We start from the raw sequence: 18,745 nt of genomic DNA on the forward strand, positions 1-18,745 counted from the left end.
CTCACAGACACTCTCTCACAGACACTCTCTCACAGACACTCACTCACAGACACTCACTCACAGACACTCTCTCACAGACACTCTCTCAGACACTCTCACAGACACTCTCACAGACACTCTCACAGACACTCTCACAGACACTCACAGACACTCTCACAGACACTCTCACAGGCACTCACACTCACTCTCACAGACTCACTCTCACAGACTCACTCTCACAGACTCACTCTCTCACAGACACTCAGACACTCTCACAGACACTCTCTCACAGACACTCTCTCACAGACACTCTCTCACAGACACTCTCTCACAGACACTCTCTCACAGACACTCTCTCACAGACTCAGACACTCTCACAGACACTCACATACTCACACTCTCTCACAGACACTCTCAGACACTCTCTCAGACACTCTCACTCACTCTCACAGACACTCACACTCACAGACACTCACAGTCTCTCTCACAGACTCACTCTCACAGACTCACTCTCACAGACACTCACAGACACTCTCTCACAGTCTCTCTCTCAGACACTCTCTCACAGACACTCTCTCAGACTCTCTCAGACACTCTCAGACATTCTCTCACAGAGACTCTCTCACAGACTCACATACACTCACATACTCTCTCACACTCTCACAGACACTCGCTCACAGACACTCACATACTCACACTCTCTCACAGACACTCTCTCACAGACACTCTCTCACAGACACTCTCTCACAGACACTCTCTCACAGACACTCTCAGACACTCTTACAGACACTCTCACAGACTATCATAGACACTCTCTCACACTCACTCTCTCTCAGACACTCTCACAGACACTCACAGACACTCACATACTCTCACAGACACTCTCTCACAGTCTCTCTCATAGACTCTCACAGACTCACTCACAGACTCACTCACAGACTCACTCACAGACTCACTCACAGACTCACTCACAGACTCACTCACAGACTCACTCACTCTCTCTGACACTCTCACAGACACTCTCACAGACACTCTCACAGACACTCTCACAGACACTCTCACAGACACTCTCACAGACGCTCTCTCACAGACGCTCTCTCACAGACGCTCTCTCACAGACGCTCTCAGACACTCTCACAGACACTCACAGACACTCACAGACACTTTCACAGACACTCACAGACTTTCACAGACACTCTCACACTCTCTCACAGAGACTCTCACAGACTCTCAGACACTCACATACTCTCTCACTCTCACAGACACTCACTCACAGACACTCACATACTCACAGCCTTTCTCACAGACACTCTCTCACAGACACTCTCACAGACACTCTCACAGACACTCTCACAGACACTCACACTCTCAGACACTCTCTCACAGACAGACTCTCACATACTCTCACAGACACTCTTACAGACTCTCTCACAGACTCTCAAAGACTCTCTCTCAGACTCTCTCTCACAGACTCTCAAAGACACTCTCTCAGACTCACTCTCACAGACACTCTCAGACATTCTCTCAGACACTCTCTCACAGACACTCTCACAGTCTCTCTCTCACAAACTCTCACAGACTCTCTCACAGACTCACTCTCACAGACACTCTCACAGACTCGCTCTCAGACACTCTCTAAGACACTCTCTCACAGACTCACAGACACTCTCACAGACTCTCAAAGACACTCTCAGACACTCTCAGACACTCTCACAGACACACAGACACTCTCTGACACTCACAGACACTCTCTCACAGACTCAGACACTCGCTTACAGACACTCTCACAGACACTCTCTCACAGACACTCTCTCACAGACACTCTCTCACAGACTATCATAGACACTCTCTCACCGACACTCTCATAGACACTCTCACAGACTCTCACAGACAATCACAGACACTCTCACACTCTATCACAGACACTCTCAGACATTCTCTCACAGAGGCTCTCACACAGACTCTCACATACTCTCTCACGCTCACAGACACTCGCTCACAGACACTCGCTCACAGACACACTCTCTCACAGACGCTCTCACAGACGCCCTCTCACACTCTCTCACAGACGCTCTCTCACAGACGCTCTCTCACAGACAGACTCTCACACTCTCTTACAGACTCTCACAGACTCTCTCTCACAGACTCTCTCTCACAGACTCTCTCAGACACTTTCTCACAGACTATCACAGACACTCACAGACTATCACAGACACTCACACTCTCTCACAGACACTCTCAGACATTCTCTCACAGAGACTCTCTCACAGACTCTCTCTCACACTCTCTCACAGGCTCTCTCTCACAGACTCTCACTCATTTTCACAGACTCGCACTCACAGACTCACTCTCACAGACTCACTCTCACAGACACACACAGACACTCACACTCACACTCTCAGACACTCTCTCACAGACACTCACAGACTCTCACATACTCTCAGACACTCTCACAGACACTCTCTCACACACTATCACAGACACTCTCTCACACTCTGACACTCTGACATTCTCTCACAGACAGACTCTCACAGACACTCTCAGTCTCTCTCACAGACTCACTCTCACAGACTCTCTCTCACAGACTCTCTCTCACAGACTCTCACTCTCTCACAGACTCACTCTCAGACACTCTCTCAGACACTCTCTCACAGACTCACAGACACTCTCTCACAGACACTCTCAGACACTCTCACAGACACACAGACACTCTCTCACAGACACTCACAGACAGACTCTCACAGACACTCACACAGACTCACAGACACTCGCTTACAGACACTCACACAGACACTCTCACACTCTCTCACAGACTATCATAGACACTCTCTCACAGACACCTGCGCGCCACACAGGACCACCTCTCCTTCAGAAGGCAGCTCAAGACCTGGCTCTTCGAGCACTGACCCCCCCCCCCCCCCCACCTTGAGACCCCTACGGGTGAGTAGCGCGCTTTATAAATGCAAATGATTGATTGATTGACTCTCACACAGACACTCTCACAGACACTCTCACACTCTCTCACAGACACACACTCAATCACTCTCACAGATTCACTGACTGACTGACTCACTCTCACTGACTGACTCACTCTCTCTCACTGACTGAGTCTCTCACAGACTCTCTCACTGACTCTCTCTCACTAACTGACTCTCACACTGACTGTCTCTCTCTCACTGACTCTCTTACTGACTGACTGTTGCTAAAACACTGACTCTCGCTAAAAGACTGACTCTCGCTAAAAGACTGACTCTCGCTTAAAGACTGACTCTCGCTTAAAGACTGACTCACTCTCACTGACTATCTCGGTGACTCACTCTTTCACTCACTGACTGACTCACTCTCATTCACTCTCACTGACTGACTCTCACTCTCACTGACTGACTGACTCTCACTGACTAACTCTCTCACTCTCACTGACTGACTGACTCTCTCACTGACTGACTGACTGACCTCCACCCTCCTGTTATTTATGCCCCCCATAACAAACGAAAAACACAACAAGCAACCATTGGGACAGGCAGATACAAGTTGCCAGCATTGAAAGGACAAAAAAAACTCAAGACATTATTTTTAATACTTTTTTAATATGGTCGTTTAGTTGTACATAATGCTTTTTTGGTCATATCTAAGGTAACAAAAATGCTTCTGACTCTTCTTTATTATAACCTTTCAGCATGCTGCAAACTTCTGTACAGCACAGCTTAAAGACATAGTTAAAGTCAATATCTCTGGCTAAACACTTATAAGTTCCCAAAGGCGAGACCTATTGGCTATGCCAATGCTTGTATTTGTCTGTTGCTTGCCCGAACAGGATCTCACTCCTGAAAGGCATACTGATGCCTGGGCTTTTGGTTTGAAGCCGCAACTCTCAGCCAGGCATGCCTTCTGGGGTGTGGTGCCCATGCACATCTGTCTGCTGGCCGTGTCTGCTGCAGTCAGGGCAGATTTGAGTTGGTAATGTTTTTACCCTCCCGGATTATGTCTTTGGCTCTATTGCGGTACTCCTCTGGAAGCTGTTGTATCAGCCCTCCAATCTCAGCATACTGCTGGTACCCATAGCAGTTTAGCAGCACATTGGAGTTGGCTATCCTCCATTGTGTGGCTGCCTTGCTCTTCGTAATTCTGCCCACAAAGTACAGGCCCTTTTTTTTCTTTGGCAGTGACCCAGTTGACGAGGGTGCACTATTTCTCTTCATTGTGGTCGTCACAATGATGGATTCTGCAGGGACGTTCCCCTTGATATACTTGGGGTCCAGTGTGGAATGTGTGCACTTCTCCACATGAGACGTTATTGCCCTTGCAGAGGCTGGCTCTATGAAAGCCTCTTTTCCCTGGTCCAAGATGCTGGGAAGCATGGGCAGATAGAGCCTTGCCTTCTGGAAAGTCATCGGGGTTTCCAGTTGGAAGCATGATTCCTCCTTTTCTTCCTCTAATTGTACCCCATATATGTCCACTGCCCTTTTGATGAGGCTGTTGTACATTGACAGGCTGTCGGTGGGAGAATGCCTTGAGCAGTAGTTATCTACACCTTCCTGAGGGGACTCTGCATCAAGGTAATGCCATGTATCCTCGATCTGGCTGTATTCCTGGAATGTTGCCCCCTCTTCGTCCTTGAGTTTGCAGAACTTCGCTTGTTTTTCCTCGTGAGGCTCCAGGGTTGCTCGGGCCTCCATGCCTGGCTGCTCATCCTCTGTGTCTGTGGATCCAGATGATGCGAAACTGTCTCAAGGATTCGTCGAAGCCCTTTCTCCTCCGGATAAGGGCTCCCATTTTGGCCTTGAGCCTTTGCTTTTTTTGCTCAACCTCCAGCGCTCTTTGTTTGACGTTGAGAGTAGACGGCGTCTTTCTTTTCAGCATCAGTGCTTTCTGATCTCCAGTGTCTTAGCTCTTCTTCTTCATTCCCCCAAAGTACTTGTTTGTGTCAAGGGTTTCGTCGAAGGTTTGTCCCCAATCGGTGTCCTTTAGTAGGGATCTGTGTGGCTCCTGAAGTTTGCGCTATCCTTAGGTCATCGGGTGTTTCGATACTGAGGCTACTTTCGAGGACTGCGAATCTGAGGACTTCATGTCCAAGCCTTTCAGTAGTATTGTTACCTTCGGCCATCTTCTTCCTGCATCTATTGTTGCTTTTCCGGACGCTTTCCTCCTTTCGATGTCGGCTGCAGCACCTTCAACGTCCGACTCTCCTCCTTGCAATGGTTCGGCCTCCTAGATATTCCCTTAGTCTTAGCTGGATAGGCCAAGGTCTTTCCGGGATTCCGATCTCTTGTGAGTGCAAGCTATGGTGTGGTTGTCTCGTTGGGGTCAAGAAGGCTCCCTTCTCTGTTCGCATGTTCTTCCTGTGGCTTTCGGTGCTCTTCATTGTTTTCCTGTTTTTTTCTCCTGTTAATCCCTGGAATTCTTCAGAGCTCCTCCGTTGTACTTCCAGACCCAACAGTGGAAATAAATACTATGAAGATGGCAACTACCCATAGGAACTTCTGTGGCACCATTTGACATCACACAAGGGATGGACTTACCACCAAATGGTGGTCGATGACACCCACACAAAAAAAGAGAAAGAGAAGAAAGAAACAAGTTATTGGACCCAACCACTAGATAGCAGAATAGATGCACAGCATGTGAATCCAGAAAAGGATTTATGCTGAAAAAGCCACTGATGCAAGCCATTGTGCATTGCATTTAGGATCAGACAATTTTCCCACACCCTCTTAATCAGTCAGAATCAGTCACAGAATCACTTTTCTAAGTTGTACCTGTTTTTCCAACTTAAATTTGGTGCAGATCATCACAATAAAATATTCTGCAAATATCACACTTTGAAACCCCAAAATTCTTTTGAACTTGAGGTATTTACTTCACACATAAGCAAGCATGGCTGTACAATACATGACACATGAAACAGGACTGAAGAAAAAACTTAAACTTCGAATGGGACTACAGAATGATATTGGGAGTCTGCCCAATTTCCAGTTATAGTACCGCCAAGAGTAGATGTACTCTTCAGCAATAAAGGTCACTTCACTTAATGTTTCCAAGGAGCCCTCTTGGCATCACACCTATTCTTTGAGATGAGGTCATAACTAATATATCCACTAGAAATCAATTACAATTGGAGGCCTAGTCGTGGCATCAGACTGATTGTTTCCTGGTTAACTGACAGACTAGACATGAATTTGTTATGCCAGCTGTAGCCACAATTTTAAGTATTGCACAATCACTTTGTGCATCCAATGAAGCCAAGAATGATAATGTACTTACAACTTGGGCAAATCCGTACTATAGATGTGTTGGATGTATGGTAAGGCTTGTCAAAAGAAAATTGCTTTTCACTTATTTATAGTGACACACTGAAAAACCTAATCTGAATTATAGATTGCTAGGTTTGATAACGCTAGGCTTCGAGAATCAAAGAGCACCAGTGTGGTATAATGTTGGTCATCAACAAACTGCAAGTCTCGTATACCTTTTTTATGAAGTATATATTAAATGTCAGTGGTAAATATGGTTTGCAAGGCCTTAACTCTTAAATAAAATATTTACATAATAACGTTTTTAAAATAAAGAAATGTACAACTAAATGGAAGGGGAGAGGATGTAGCCTTATGGCAAGAGCGGTCAACATCGAAGCTGGGGAACCAAGTTCGAGGCTTGGCAGGGACGTTCAACATCCTGTGATTCTGGGCAAATCACTTGATCTCCCCGTGCCTAACAAAAATTAATGTGTACATTTGTAACGAAACTGGTGCTCATGTAAAGCGCTCCAATACCGGATATTGTCGGGCCTGAGTTTGCGCTATATAAAACTACCCCCCAAAAAAGTGTATTATCTTTCTTAGAAAACAGAAAGACTAAGAAAAGCGTATAAAGAACGTAAATAAATGCAAGATAAAACGTCAATGTTTAAACTTTACAGAAGTTTAAAAAATACTTGTTCCAAGGAAAATAAAAAGATTGTGCCCATAACCGGCTTTAGGTCCCTGCAATTAGACCCTAGAGAATTTAACTAGACTCCTTAAGTAACCTTGTTTCTGTATACCATATTCGGTTGTCCTGGAAGCATTCTCGGTATAACTTGCTAGTCCGTTTCATAGGTGTTGCTTCCTGGGATGTTTTATAACCAAAGCTAAAACTTAATTCATCAAATGTACTTTAGAATCATTACTTTATTGTCTCATTGACGAAGTGACTCTCCCCTAAGGCTAGAGACTTCAAATGATGTTGTGGGTCCTAGCTGACTGACACCATGCTGGTGGAAAGTCTGATGTTTTGTTCTATGTTGGCCTTAATATCATAATTGAAAGTTCTCTATATTCAATTTTTTTGCTGCATACCACATAAAAAATGGTTTCAAACGAAAAAGATAGAGAAGATAAATAAAAAGAAGTTAAAAACTACAAAATCTGAGAAAGATTACCAAACTACGCCATCCCTCAAACAGCCAAGCGTTCAAAGATCTACAAGTAATGACACAAATGGAACCCAAGTGTTAAAGGTTCAATTTTTGAAAAGGCTGACATGCAAAATCATAAATGTGTTTCCTCAATGATGTAGAGACTTAAAAGGGTTACGTTCTGAGATTTCAATGACCGCATGCTATAAAGGGTACTTTTTCCTCAAAAGAAACTTAGAGGGAAGTGGAAAGTCTACAAAAATAAGATATACAAACACGTAAATGTACACGTATGAAATGTAAAATGCCAGTTTTCACCCATGAGCCGAAATAAACCATAAAATGTATTAAGTTATTCAATTGTGGTTTTAAAGGGAAAATTTAAGGCCCGATTCACAAAGGTAAACTTACACTTTTGTGAGAGTTTACTACTTTTTGGTATTCACAAAGGTAAACTTAGACCGAAAGTCTAACTTTACTGTTGTGAATAGAGACCTAAGTTTTTACTTTTGAAAAAATTGCAAAACTGTAAATTTTCAACGATTAGGCAAACTGAGTAGATACCCTGGGTTCGATAAGTGGGACCTAATTGGACTTTCCTCGGTAGGGGACCAGTGGAAACACAACGGCATGGTCTCATTTGCACATCTTCAAAAAGAATACCAACTCGCCAAGTCGGAGACTTACCGTTACCTACAGATTAGACACGCACTCACTTCTACGATCACTAAGGAGGAGACCTTACCTGAGGCCTCCCCACTGGAAGACAGACTCCTGACTGATCCCCTGACAAGCAAGGCGATCTCACTTACCTACCGTAAACTTCTAAATAATCAGCCTGACCCATTAATCCATTAGAGGATGATGACTGGCAGGAGGCCCTCTCCTCTCCCCGGGTGGTCGCCATCACCACGCGCCTGCGATTGGTCCGGCTCAAGGTCTTACATAGATCCTACCTGCCCACGCACACGCTGGTTAAGATGAGCCGTCGGACTGACTACGGCTGCCTCAGGGGGTGCGTTTCGGAGGGCACCTTTTTTCATACAATATGGGAGTGCTCACAGCTACAGCCCTACTGGGGGAAAATAGTCTCTGAGTTGGTAAGGGTGGGAAGGAAAGCTATTACAATGTCCCCACAGCTTTGCTTACTAGATGTATGGGAGGCCACGGACCTGACCCAAACCGAACGTATGGGGGCATCACTAGGGTTTGCTTTGGCAAAAAAGAAATATCGCTCAGGGGTGGGGCACTGGTATCTCACCTAAATATTCGAAATGGGCCAAGGATATGGACAGGGCCATGCTTGCAGAAAAAGATGTGTTCAATAATCGAGGGTGCCTGGCGAAATGGGACAATAAGTGGGCGAAGTGGAATGTCTCCAGAGGCGAACTCTGTGCATCTCCAACAGTGGAATTGCGCAAAAATGTCAATGATATCATTGCTCTTCCTATTTAACCTTATAGTGTGCTGTGATGTAATGCATATATATGTACAATTGCCATATTTGTGCTTCCCTGAATGTGTGCGGACCTGTAGTCGATTGCTGTACCATCACAACTGTTTATAAAAGAAAGAAAATGTAAAATAAAAAATAAAAAATGTACATTTTCCCACGTGATTTTGGCTTGTGTCTCACACAACCAACAAATGATGCGGTCAACATTTTAAAATGTGCAATATTTTTGTGGGAAGAATATGACAATTCCAAAAGGAGTGAAGAGTGTCTACTCAGTTCACTTACCACACTAACTCTGGTTGCCCTTCATCTGAACACTGGAAATGCCTAAGTGTATCACCAGTTGCTTGCAGGACAAGAGCAGTAAGAGCTCTTTGCCTGATGGTGTGGATGAACACTAAAAACGACTCCTTTGAGAATAAACCACAAACAAGAGTATTTTCTATGAAGTCATTTATTTAGAAACAGCACATCAGAATCTCCCCCTCACTGCAAAGTACTAATCCCACAATGTGGTCTGCCTTTACAAACTTTTGATGGCATCTGTACACAATTAAGACAAAGTATATACAGAATAGAAACAGAAGTATTACAGTTAAAGCGACCAGAATTCTTGCTCCCACCACTAGCTAAAGTATTTCATATTACAAACTAGCTGGCACCTTTTCACAGCTGCCATACGTTTCTCTGTTTCGGTTACATCCCACTTGTTCTTAAAACTTCCTGGGAGCAATGAACTTAGACAATGTTTATTATGTTATGGGCCATATCCTTTGACAAACCCATGAATGCACTTTGATTGACATCTTAGAGTCAACAGTCGTAAAACCACATGAGAAGGAGAAAAATAAAAAAGAACAAGCAAGATTGAATAACGAATAAAGTACACACTTTTCTACCTAGAAAAGAACAAAACCATTTTGGGCACAAATCAAGAATGTTTAACAGACTATGATATTTAATCTGTATTTTAGGTTGTAGGCATCAGAGTGAAGTAATAGTAGATAATACAGCGAAAATATCAGACAATGTGACCAGCTCCTTTCTCAATATTACATATAACCACGCAGTGCACAATGCACAGCTGGTCTCCTTCATTTAGTTAAAATAGACACTCTGCTGTGAAAATAGATTTGTTCTGAACAGTCAGCAAGCAAATTATTTCAGTCCAAATACGATTTTATAGTACTGAATAAATCCTCTCAATATATGGCGTCATATACCTCAGAGTCCATAAAAAACACTACATAGCCAGGTAGATTTCCACATCAGTTTCTTTACAAGAGGATTACCCAGCTCCCTTTGATTTCCCGTGAATTCCACATTTCTGAGTGACCATTATGAGTTCCACCATTGCAGAGAACTGACCAGTTCTTTTACTCGCCGAGAACGTAATACTATTTATAGAAGGAAGGCACCCAGCCGATATCCTTTGGAACCATCTAATTCTGCTTATTTTGGGACTTTCTTCCACTGTGCCTGGGTCGAGCTAAAAGAGAATATACCACAACACAGGATATATTCCCAAAAGGAAAATTATAATTACAAATGCTGTCTTGCAGCAAATATCGAATACGTACGCCTCTATGGAAATCTACTTTGCACCTTTGGTTAGATACCTCTCAGACTAACTGTGTCGTATTTAGGTGATGTCGGCCCTATGCACTTTCACTATTCTCCACCACCCTCCACCCAAATCAAGTTAACAGACAAAAGACAACATTGCGTCCCCTACAAAGTGTCCCAACAACAACTGTTTGAAATTATAAATGTGTACAGTAGAAAAAAAAACTACTAGTGTGCTGTACTGTTTAAGCCTCCACAAATGTAACGAAAATATATGGGCATTAAAACCACTCAGCAAGGATATCAACAGTTAACACACCCAACGAAAGTTTCAAAAAAATGCTCAGCAAGGTAAGGGATTCTAATTTTTAAGAGGAGCTCGAGCAGCATTATTTGCAGCAGCAGCGCACATCATAGTCTCCAAACTTTAAAAAACAAAAAAAAAGTTCAGCAATTTGCTCTTGCAATAAAACCAAATGTTTTTCTTGACAGCTGGTGGGTAATGAAGAGAGAAGACCCAAAACGCAAAACAGCACATTCATTATTTGTGCAGTCAGCCAGGGAATTGGAAAGGTCACTCCTTTGGTGAAGATCCAGCCTAAACCTCCATTTTGCACCTGAACATTATTCTTAAGATTTCCTCGGCGTGACATCAGTGTAGTCCTTAAGCACACCAGCCAAATGGTCATTGTGAGTCTTAAACTTCCGATTCTTATTTGAACCCGGCTTCTTCCTCTTCGGCACAGCAAGCTGAAAAAATACACAACAGAATACATATTTAAATCAGCAATTTTCTATTTCTAAAGACTGCATCCGGCACAACAAGAGATATCATTAGACACTAATAATATAGTAGAGCCATCAAAGCAAGCAATAAGAATGATTTTAGATGCAGCTTAATTTTGCCTTCAAGTAGTGAGGCAGCTCCCACGGCAATCTGTAAAGATTTTCAGATTTCAACTCTCAGGTTTGTTTTGCATCTTGGCATTGGCTTGTTTGGCCTCTGATTTGGTACTGTTGAATGTGACTTTGCGCCTTCTACGAAAGATGAGAAAGGCAAAGTTGCGGCATTAAAACCTCTAATCATACTTACCTTGAAAGCCAGGATTTTAAAATACTTACTTGAACATCCAGGCTCCTATTTTACTTTTCAGCTTCCATCATATAGAAACCCTATGCAAGTCAAAAACGTACCACAGAAAAAAGTCTGCTGAGCAGGACTTCAAGACGATTAGTGAGATTTGGAGAACCACCACTTTTGTAGAATTTTAACCATAATGATTTTTCATAGTAGTTAAAATTTCATTTTTAGGAGATCTGGCAAACCATTTACCCAGATTTTATAAAACATGAGTGTTCTCTTTATGGTTATCAGCAGAAACCATATTTAGACACTGAAAAATGCAGTCCTTGAAACTAAAGCTATCTTCATCTACCGCAAACTACCTACAATAATTTTCCGAACTCAACTGTGAACAAAGCATTCTAAAAGGTGAAATGGAATATGGATAGATTTATTCCTGAAAGCAATTCTACGAGTCACACCATGTGATATTAACCTCCTTTCATGATAAATTTCTTTGCCTTTCTGAAGATCAGAATTTGGCTGAAGGCTCTTTTCTCATCTTGGAGATCAGGCATCCATATAAAGGGCATGGAGTCTAGTAGAAGAGAAGCTGTTCCCACAAAGAATAGTGAGCACTTTGATAGGTCTGTTACTGACAAAAAAGGGTGAAATCGAAACATAATGACTATTGTATGGAACTGTAAACATGTTTGCTGAAAATGCTGATAATGGTGCTATGATCTCTATTGCTGAAAGTGCATTAGAAGTCTGATACCCGTCCTCTAAAATGTGGTATCTGAGTAAAGGACTAGACCAAGGTAATCTTGACTCCCAGTGAGGAGAGGGTCATTTAGGAGCCTGGGCATTCCTGAGATATGAATACCTCCTTTCCAGTTTGTTGTAGTCAACGGTTAGAGGTGACCCAACATTAGGTAAGTCGCAACAAATGGCTTTACACATTTCTCCATCCCAGACTAGTTCAAGTGAAGGAAATATGTTGTAAACCTTTCTTACTCTGGTGGTACAGGTTTTTGTTCTGATTTTCTTTTACAGCAGTGCCAAAAGACTGAGCCAGAAATTACCTCCACAATCTCCAATGTGGCTTTCAACGCAAAGTCTAAATTATAACAATTTTGGTTCAGAGAACTTTCTCAACAATAGAAGTCTAGGCTATTATCTAATGGTGAATATAAAAGCAACATCGTTAGCAACTCAATATTGCAAGGTCAATGTCAGTACATAAAGTTTAATTGAAAGAATGTCCACTTTAGACTACCAAATTCTAAATAGAAGTTTATCATTACTTGTTGTAAGGTCCAGTACTTTCTCAGTCTGGTAAAAATGCAATAGTTATTTTGAAGCTATTATTATATTGGAGCAAAGGATTTGGGAAGACGGACTGCAGAGAGGCTCCCAAAATTAAGTGAGACTCTAAGATTTAAGTTTGTTCACCAATGCCTTTGTAGTAGATACACTATACAACAGAGTTGTTTCCGATCAAAAGGGTTATGCAGCAATCTAAAATACTACACTCTAAAGACCTAGTGATTGAGATACAGGGTTAAATGAAGCACTTTCCTTACATGGATTGTTTAATACACCATGTAAGAGCCATGTATGATGGTTATCAAATATAAATCTAAGTCACATTTTCCGAAAACAAAGTGCCAATCAGTAGTGAATGTCAACGATGGAAGTTATGTCAAAATGGAAGAATTCATTAACAGAACTGTTAGACTTGGGGGTCTCTAGTTGGCACAGGTATGCACTTGTGACAAATGGGGACCTCCTCCTCTAGGCAGGGTAAAGGGGTACACTCCTAAAATAACCCCTGCTCACCCCCTTGATAGCTTGGCACCAGCAGACAGGCTTATCCCAGAGGCAGTGTGTAAAGCATTTGTGAACACATACAGTAATCAAGTGACAACACTACAGATGGACACCACACAGGTTTTATATTAAAAATAAGTATTCTTAGGTATGGAGACAGACGGTGTGGAGGATGGCCTGGTGGAAACGCCTAACTGGAGAGACGCCGCTATGGCGAAATGGTGGCCTGCCGCAGTTGGCGACCTTGCCCGGCTTCCAGGACTGGGATGCGATTGGGATCTCCACTTTGGGGGATGTCATGAGGGGTCCTATCCTGAAATCCTTCCAAGATTTGCAGAACGACTTTCAAATGCCGCACACTCAATTCTTTAAATATTTGCAGTTCCGGCATGCTCTTTCTCCCAGTTGGACGATTTCAGCCCAATAGAGGCGAAAGTCTTCATGGGGGACCTGCGGGACCATAAGATATCGAAAATATACCAGTCCCTTGTGACACACTGCTCCCCGTCTCTGCAGCGTCTCCGTGGGGTATGGGAGGAGGATGTGGGCCCGCTTGAGGAGGAGGACTGGACGGAGGCGGCCATCGCCATGAGCCTTCGACTCATCCAGTTTAAATACCTCCATAGAGTATATTTTACCAGAGTTAGACTGTATAGGGCGGGTCTGGTGGCATCCCCGAATTGCCTTCGCTGCTTGCATGAAGAAGGGACGCTGCTGCATACTATATGGGATTGTTCTGCACTAACTAGGTTCTGGCGGGGTGTACTGACATGCCTCTCAGAGGTTCTGGGTTGGGATCTCCATCGGTCTCCTAAACTAGTGCTCCTGCATGTTATGGACGATATAGGGGGCAATGTCAATAAGCGCCACCTGATGCTCCTGGGCTTCACTCTTGCTAAGCGGGACATAGCGAGGGCTTGGAAGGCGACGGCCGCAACCTCCTTATCAGTATGGAAGGCTGGGCTAGATTTCTGCATGGGCCTAGAGGCCCCCATTTTTGTGGCACGGGGCTGACTGCATAAACATTATAAAATTTGGAAACAATGGGCAGATTACAGGGGACTGGAATTGGAACCCACTCCAGCGCAATAATTGTGTGGGTGGCAGTCTTTCTCTCCTTTGTTTTGGGGGGGCATGTAACATTTGTGTATTGGGCGCAGTTGTGTCTCACGGACATGGTCCATAGCGAGGGTAGAATTGTAGCTCCGAACAGACTTGCTGCTTTGGCTGGATTGGCGGTGCGATGGGGTGGGGGGTGTTCTATGTTCATTTGTTTAGTGGGGTTGCATTTTTTATGCACGTCCCTTATGTAATTTTCTTTTGGTATTTCATGAGAAAAATGTCAAAGCCAGGATTTTGTTTATTGATGCTACGGAAGTCTCTGGGTTACAGAGCTCCGCTAAATGTGTATTTGACGAATAAAATTTGTTTACAAACAAAAAAAAAAGTATTATTTATATAGATTTATCACAAGACCATTAAACGACAAAAATCCACAATACGGTTACTTTAGATGGTAGAATTTAGCTTAGTTCTCTTAAGTTCTTAAATGCAGCACTTTAAGTTAATGTACCTTTTAGATGCGACACGCAGGGCAACAAAAGTGTTGCAACGATGTTGATGTGTTGAAGATTTTGGTGCAAAGAAATAAAGACGTGAAGATCTTCCAGATGCGGCATGCTTCTCCTAAGTTGTGAGAAGACTCGACTTGATGCGTCAGCTACATCCCTTTACGCGATGCGACGACAGCGGCTTTGGCGGCGACACTCTTCTCCGACGTTGCGAGACGCTTCCGCTCGATGCGATGTTGCAGCGGCGACACCCCTTCACGTGATGCGACGACAGCAGCTCTGACGGCAGCACGCTTCTCCGTGGATGCGAGGCACTTTTCTTGATGCGGTGCAACGCGACAACTACGATGGCTGTGATGGCGACACGCTTCTTCCTCGATGCGAGACTCTTCTCTTGATGCGTTTTAATGTGTCAGTTGCGATAGCGACAAGCTTCCTCGATGATGCGAGACACTTCCTCGATGATGCGAGATGCTTCCGCTCGATGCGATGCTGAAGCGGCGACACTTTACGCGATGCGACAACAGATTCGACGGCGGCACGCTTCTCCTTCTTGAGTCGCGCTTCCAGCTCCTTGCGACACGCAGTCCCTCGGAAGGCCCAAACAGCAGCAGCAGGCACTTCCAAAGGACGCTGGGGAGCTGGGGGATGAAGTCTGTTGTTACTGAGACTTCAGCAGGAGGCAAGCTCTTTTCCAAGCCCTTGGAGATCCTTCACAAGTTGAGCAAAAGTACACACAAAGTTCCTTTCTCCTCTCTTTGGCAGTAGGCAACCCCTGCAGGCCAATCCCCCAGTTTCAGGGATAGTCTCTCCTCAGTTTCTTCTTGGTTCCTCTCCTCAAAAGAGTTTCTTCTTGTTTCCCAAAGTGATCTAAATTCTTGGGATCAGGGTCCCAATACTTATACCCCAAAATCCTTTGTCCTCTGAGGGCAGAGGGGCCTTTGCCTTGTTCAAACCAGTTTTGGTCAGTCCTGGAGCACTTTGTTTATATGACTCCTCCTTTCCTATCAGAGTGCAGGGCAGAGACATCAGACGCACCACAGGAGGTGGAGCCTGCATTGTGGAGGGAAGGCACAGCCCTATTCAGGTCCCAGGTGCAACTCCTCCCACCCATCTAGATGCAGATCTCTCTATTCACCACTGGGACACCTCACCCTGTCTCCTGGAATTCCCCAGCCCTGTCACTCAAACTCCAGACAGGGAATACACAAGCTAGCAGAGCCAGGTTTGAATGGTTAGACAAGAAAATGCCTACTTTCTAAAAGTGGCAATTTCAAACACAGAATGTTAAAACCAACTTCACTAAAAGATGTATTTTATCATTCTGAGTTCAGGCATACTAAATTCGAATTTCTACCATGTTCCCTGAGTCAGTTAGGATTATAAGATGTAATAATCAAACTGCCCATTCTGGCCTATGGAGAACAGGTAGCCTTGCAATAGTGAAAAACGAAAATGGCTGTAATTCACTATTAGAACATGCCACACACACCAGGGCATGTCCTACCTTATCCTTACAATGCACCCTGCCCTTGGGCCTACCATAGGGGTGTCTGATATGATGAAAAGGGAAGGTTTAGGGACTGGCAAGTGGGTGCACTTGCCCAGTCAGCATGACAGTACTAGACTGCACGTAGGCTCTGCAATGGCAGACCTTAGACACACTTTTACAGGCTACTTCTGTGGGTGGCACAACCAGTGCTGCAAGCCCACCAGCAGCATTTGGATTACAAGCCCTGGGCACTCCTGGTGCACTGTACTAGGGTCTGACAGGTAAACCAAACCAACCAATCATGGAATCACAAATTCATACATTAATTTACAATAGGGAGCCCTTGCACTGTGGCACTGGACAGCAGTGGCACAGTGCCCTGAGCAACTAACACCAGCAAAAATACATGAGGCAACAGCAAAAAAATGGAATGGAGACCCACGCCAAGGTGCCAGGTCTAACCAGAACCCATTAAATAAATCCTTGGCAACCACCCTTAGGAGACAAACTGCCTTAACCATTGATCTGAAAATTCAGAACCCAGAACAATGTCGGCACACAATGATGATCTTAGTTCCGAGGAATTCAATCAGTCAGCACAAATATGAAAACTTTCATGACATGGTCCAGCCTGTGGGTTTGCTTTTCTACGACCTATAGCAGGATCCATCTGGTCCACCAAAGAGGCAGAAATGCTTTAAATAGGAGGATCACCAATTAGGTTTATTGGGAAGGGTCACACTTGACCCAGTGTAATGTAAGAATGTGACATCAAGAAAGCACGCTAATGACTTAGAAGAACTTTAAGCTTTCTGACTGTACTGTCTCACTGCCCCTATACCACTGTTTTCAGATCACTGAAACAAACATTTAATTCTAATCAGGTCTCAAATCTCTTCCTAGAGCATCTGTCTCCTAAATTCTACCAGTGCATCACTGTGAAAGAAGAACATGAAGTACAGAAATTACTTACCACCTAATTCAGCTCCTAGCACTGCATTTTCCAATACTCAAAACAGGTCCTTGCCTGAACTGCTTGTCCCGACGATGACTACAGAGCCCAACAGCTTAAAAGGTTGACCATAGTTAAATAAGCGTTGACCCCTCCAAGACAAAAGCAAATAAAGATGCTGTTGGAAAAGAACACAAATCTGATTCATTAAATGAATTACCCAAGACAAAATACGGTGGAAGCACTATTGTCGTCAGCCTTCAACCCTGCGTCAGGGCAGGTCGACCTGCGAGGAGATAACCTATGACATTACTTTTGTTACTGCATCTTCGTAGATCACTTTGAACCACTTAATGAATGGTTCTAAATTTATAGATGCTCTCCAAACTTAAGTGTTTGTAATACCTGGGAGCAATTACTGACCGTGCATAAAAGTATCAAAATATTGTTGTGACTAGAGAATTTTAGTAACTTTCAAACTATTGTCTGCTGGGAAATATTCTGTTGTGTTTGGGTATTTGGTACCTGAAAGCTAAAGAACACAGTGATAAAACAGATGATGAAGGAATTTAATGACTAAATATGGTTTCAATCCACCGTGGGCCAGTGTAAATTCATGTTCCCTTTCTCAAATCTTTTGTACGCTATGTACAGAGTTTAAATAATTGTCTCTAGCACATCAAAATCACATCACTGTCGACTTACTCAGAGGAATCAAAATAGGATCTGCTTCTTAAACCAATGTTCCATTTTATCCTAGGGAAGGTTTTATTTTATTTATTTTTATAAAGTTTTCCGGCCCAAGCTTTTAAAGAAAGTTCATTCAAAGATTTTAAGGAAAGTAGTGCAATCTGGAATACAGTTAGGAAAAGAGGAGTTTGCTAAGCAAGAGTCGGCTGGCTACTTACTAATGCTGTTTGACTAGCTAAAAGGGCAAGAATCTATGAACATCCTTTATTAAGCTGTTCACGTTGCAACAGTCAGCAAGAACATTTATTTGTGCTCAACACGAAATATCGGCTGCCAGAGAAACTCTGCAAGTTCCAGTACAGCTAAAGAGGTCTTAAGTTCCAAGTATGACCTTATATTTCGCCCCTCTGCATAAGGTCCCTTCTTTTGTGTTAGCTTCTTTTGTTGTTTATGTTGGGTTATGTGTTCCCTTTCTTTTCTTTATGTTAGACTTCTTCTTGAACAATTGAAGTAGCATTTAGTAAATCAAGAATGTTATAAATTGCATTTTGATCCGCTGGTTGGTACTCTCACATGTCAGTTATCAAGGACAAACTGTGGTGAAGCATGTACTGGGAACTCTGGTCGGAACCTGGAGGTAACAGTTATGTGTTAGATATTGACTACGCAGTACCCCTCTGGGCCCATGGAACGTATGTTATAAGCTAGAATATTTTATTTGTTCATTTTCAAGGACACTGAAAGATGTAT

General features: G+C 43.5%; 1 protein-coding gene across 2 annotated transcripts in view; it reads right to left on the reverse strand.

Moving 5' to 3' along the window:
* Window positions 1–9,266: 9,266 nt before the first annotated feature.
* GTF2E2 (general transcription factor IIE subunit 2) overlaps window positions 9,267–18,745 on the reverse strand; it is a 216,059-nt gene continuing 206,580 nt past the window's right edge. For both annotated transcript variants that reach the window (XM_085641075.1, XM_085641074.1), the window contains exon 8: window positions 9,267–11,144. In XM_085641075.1, the coding sequence (XP_085497201.1) occupies window positions 11,025–11,144 (120 nt within the window). In that variant the 3' untranslated portion in view covers window positions 9,267–11,024. The remainder of the gene's footprint in view (window positions 11,145–18,745) is intronic.

This window comes from Triturus cristatus, chromosome 2_2, assembly GCF_964204655.1.
Source record: "Triturus cristatus chromosome 2_2, aTriCri1.1, whole genome shotgun sequence".
In the NCBI taxonomy this organism is placed as follows: Eukaryota; Metazoa; Chordata; class Amphibia; order Caudata; family Salamandridae; genus Triturus; species Triturus cristatus.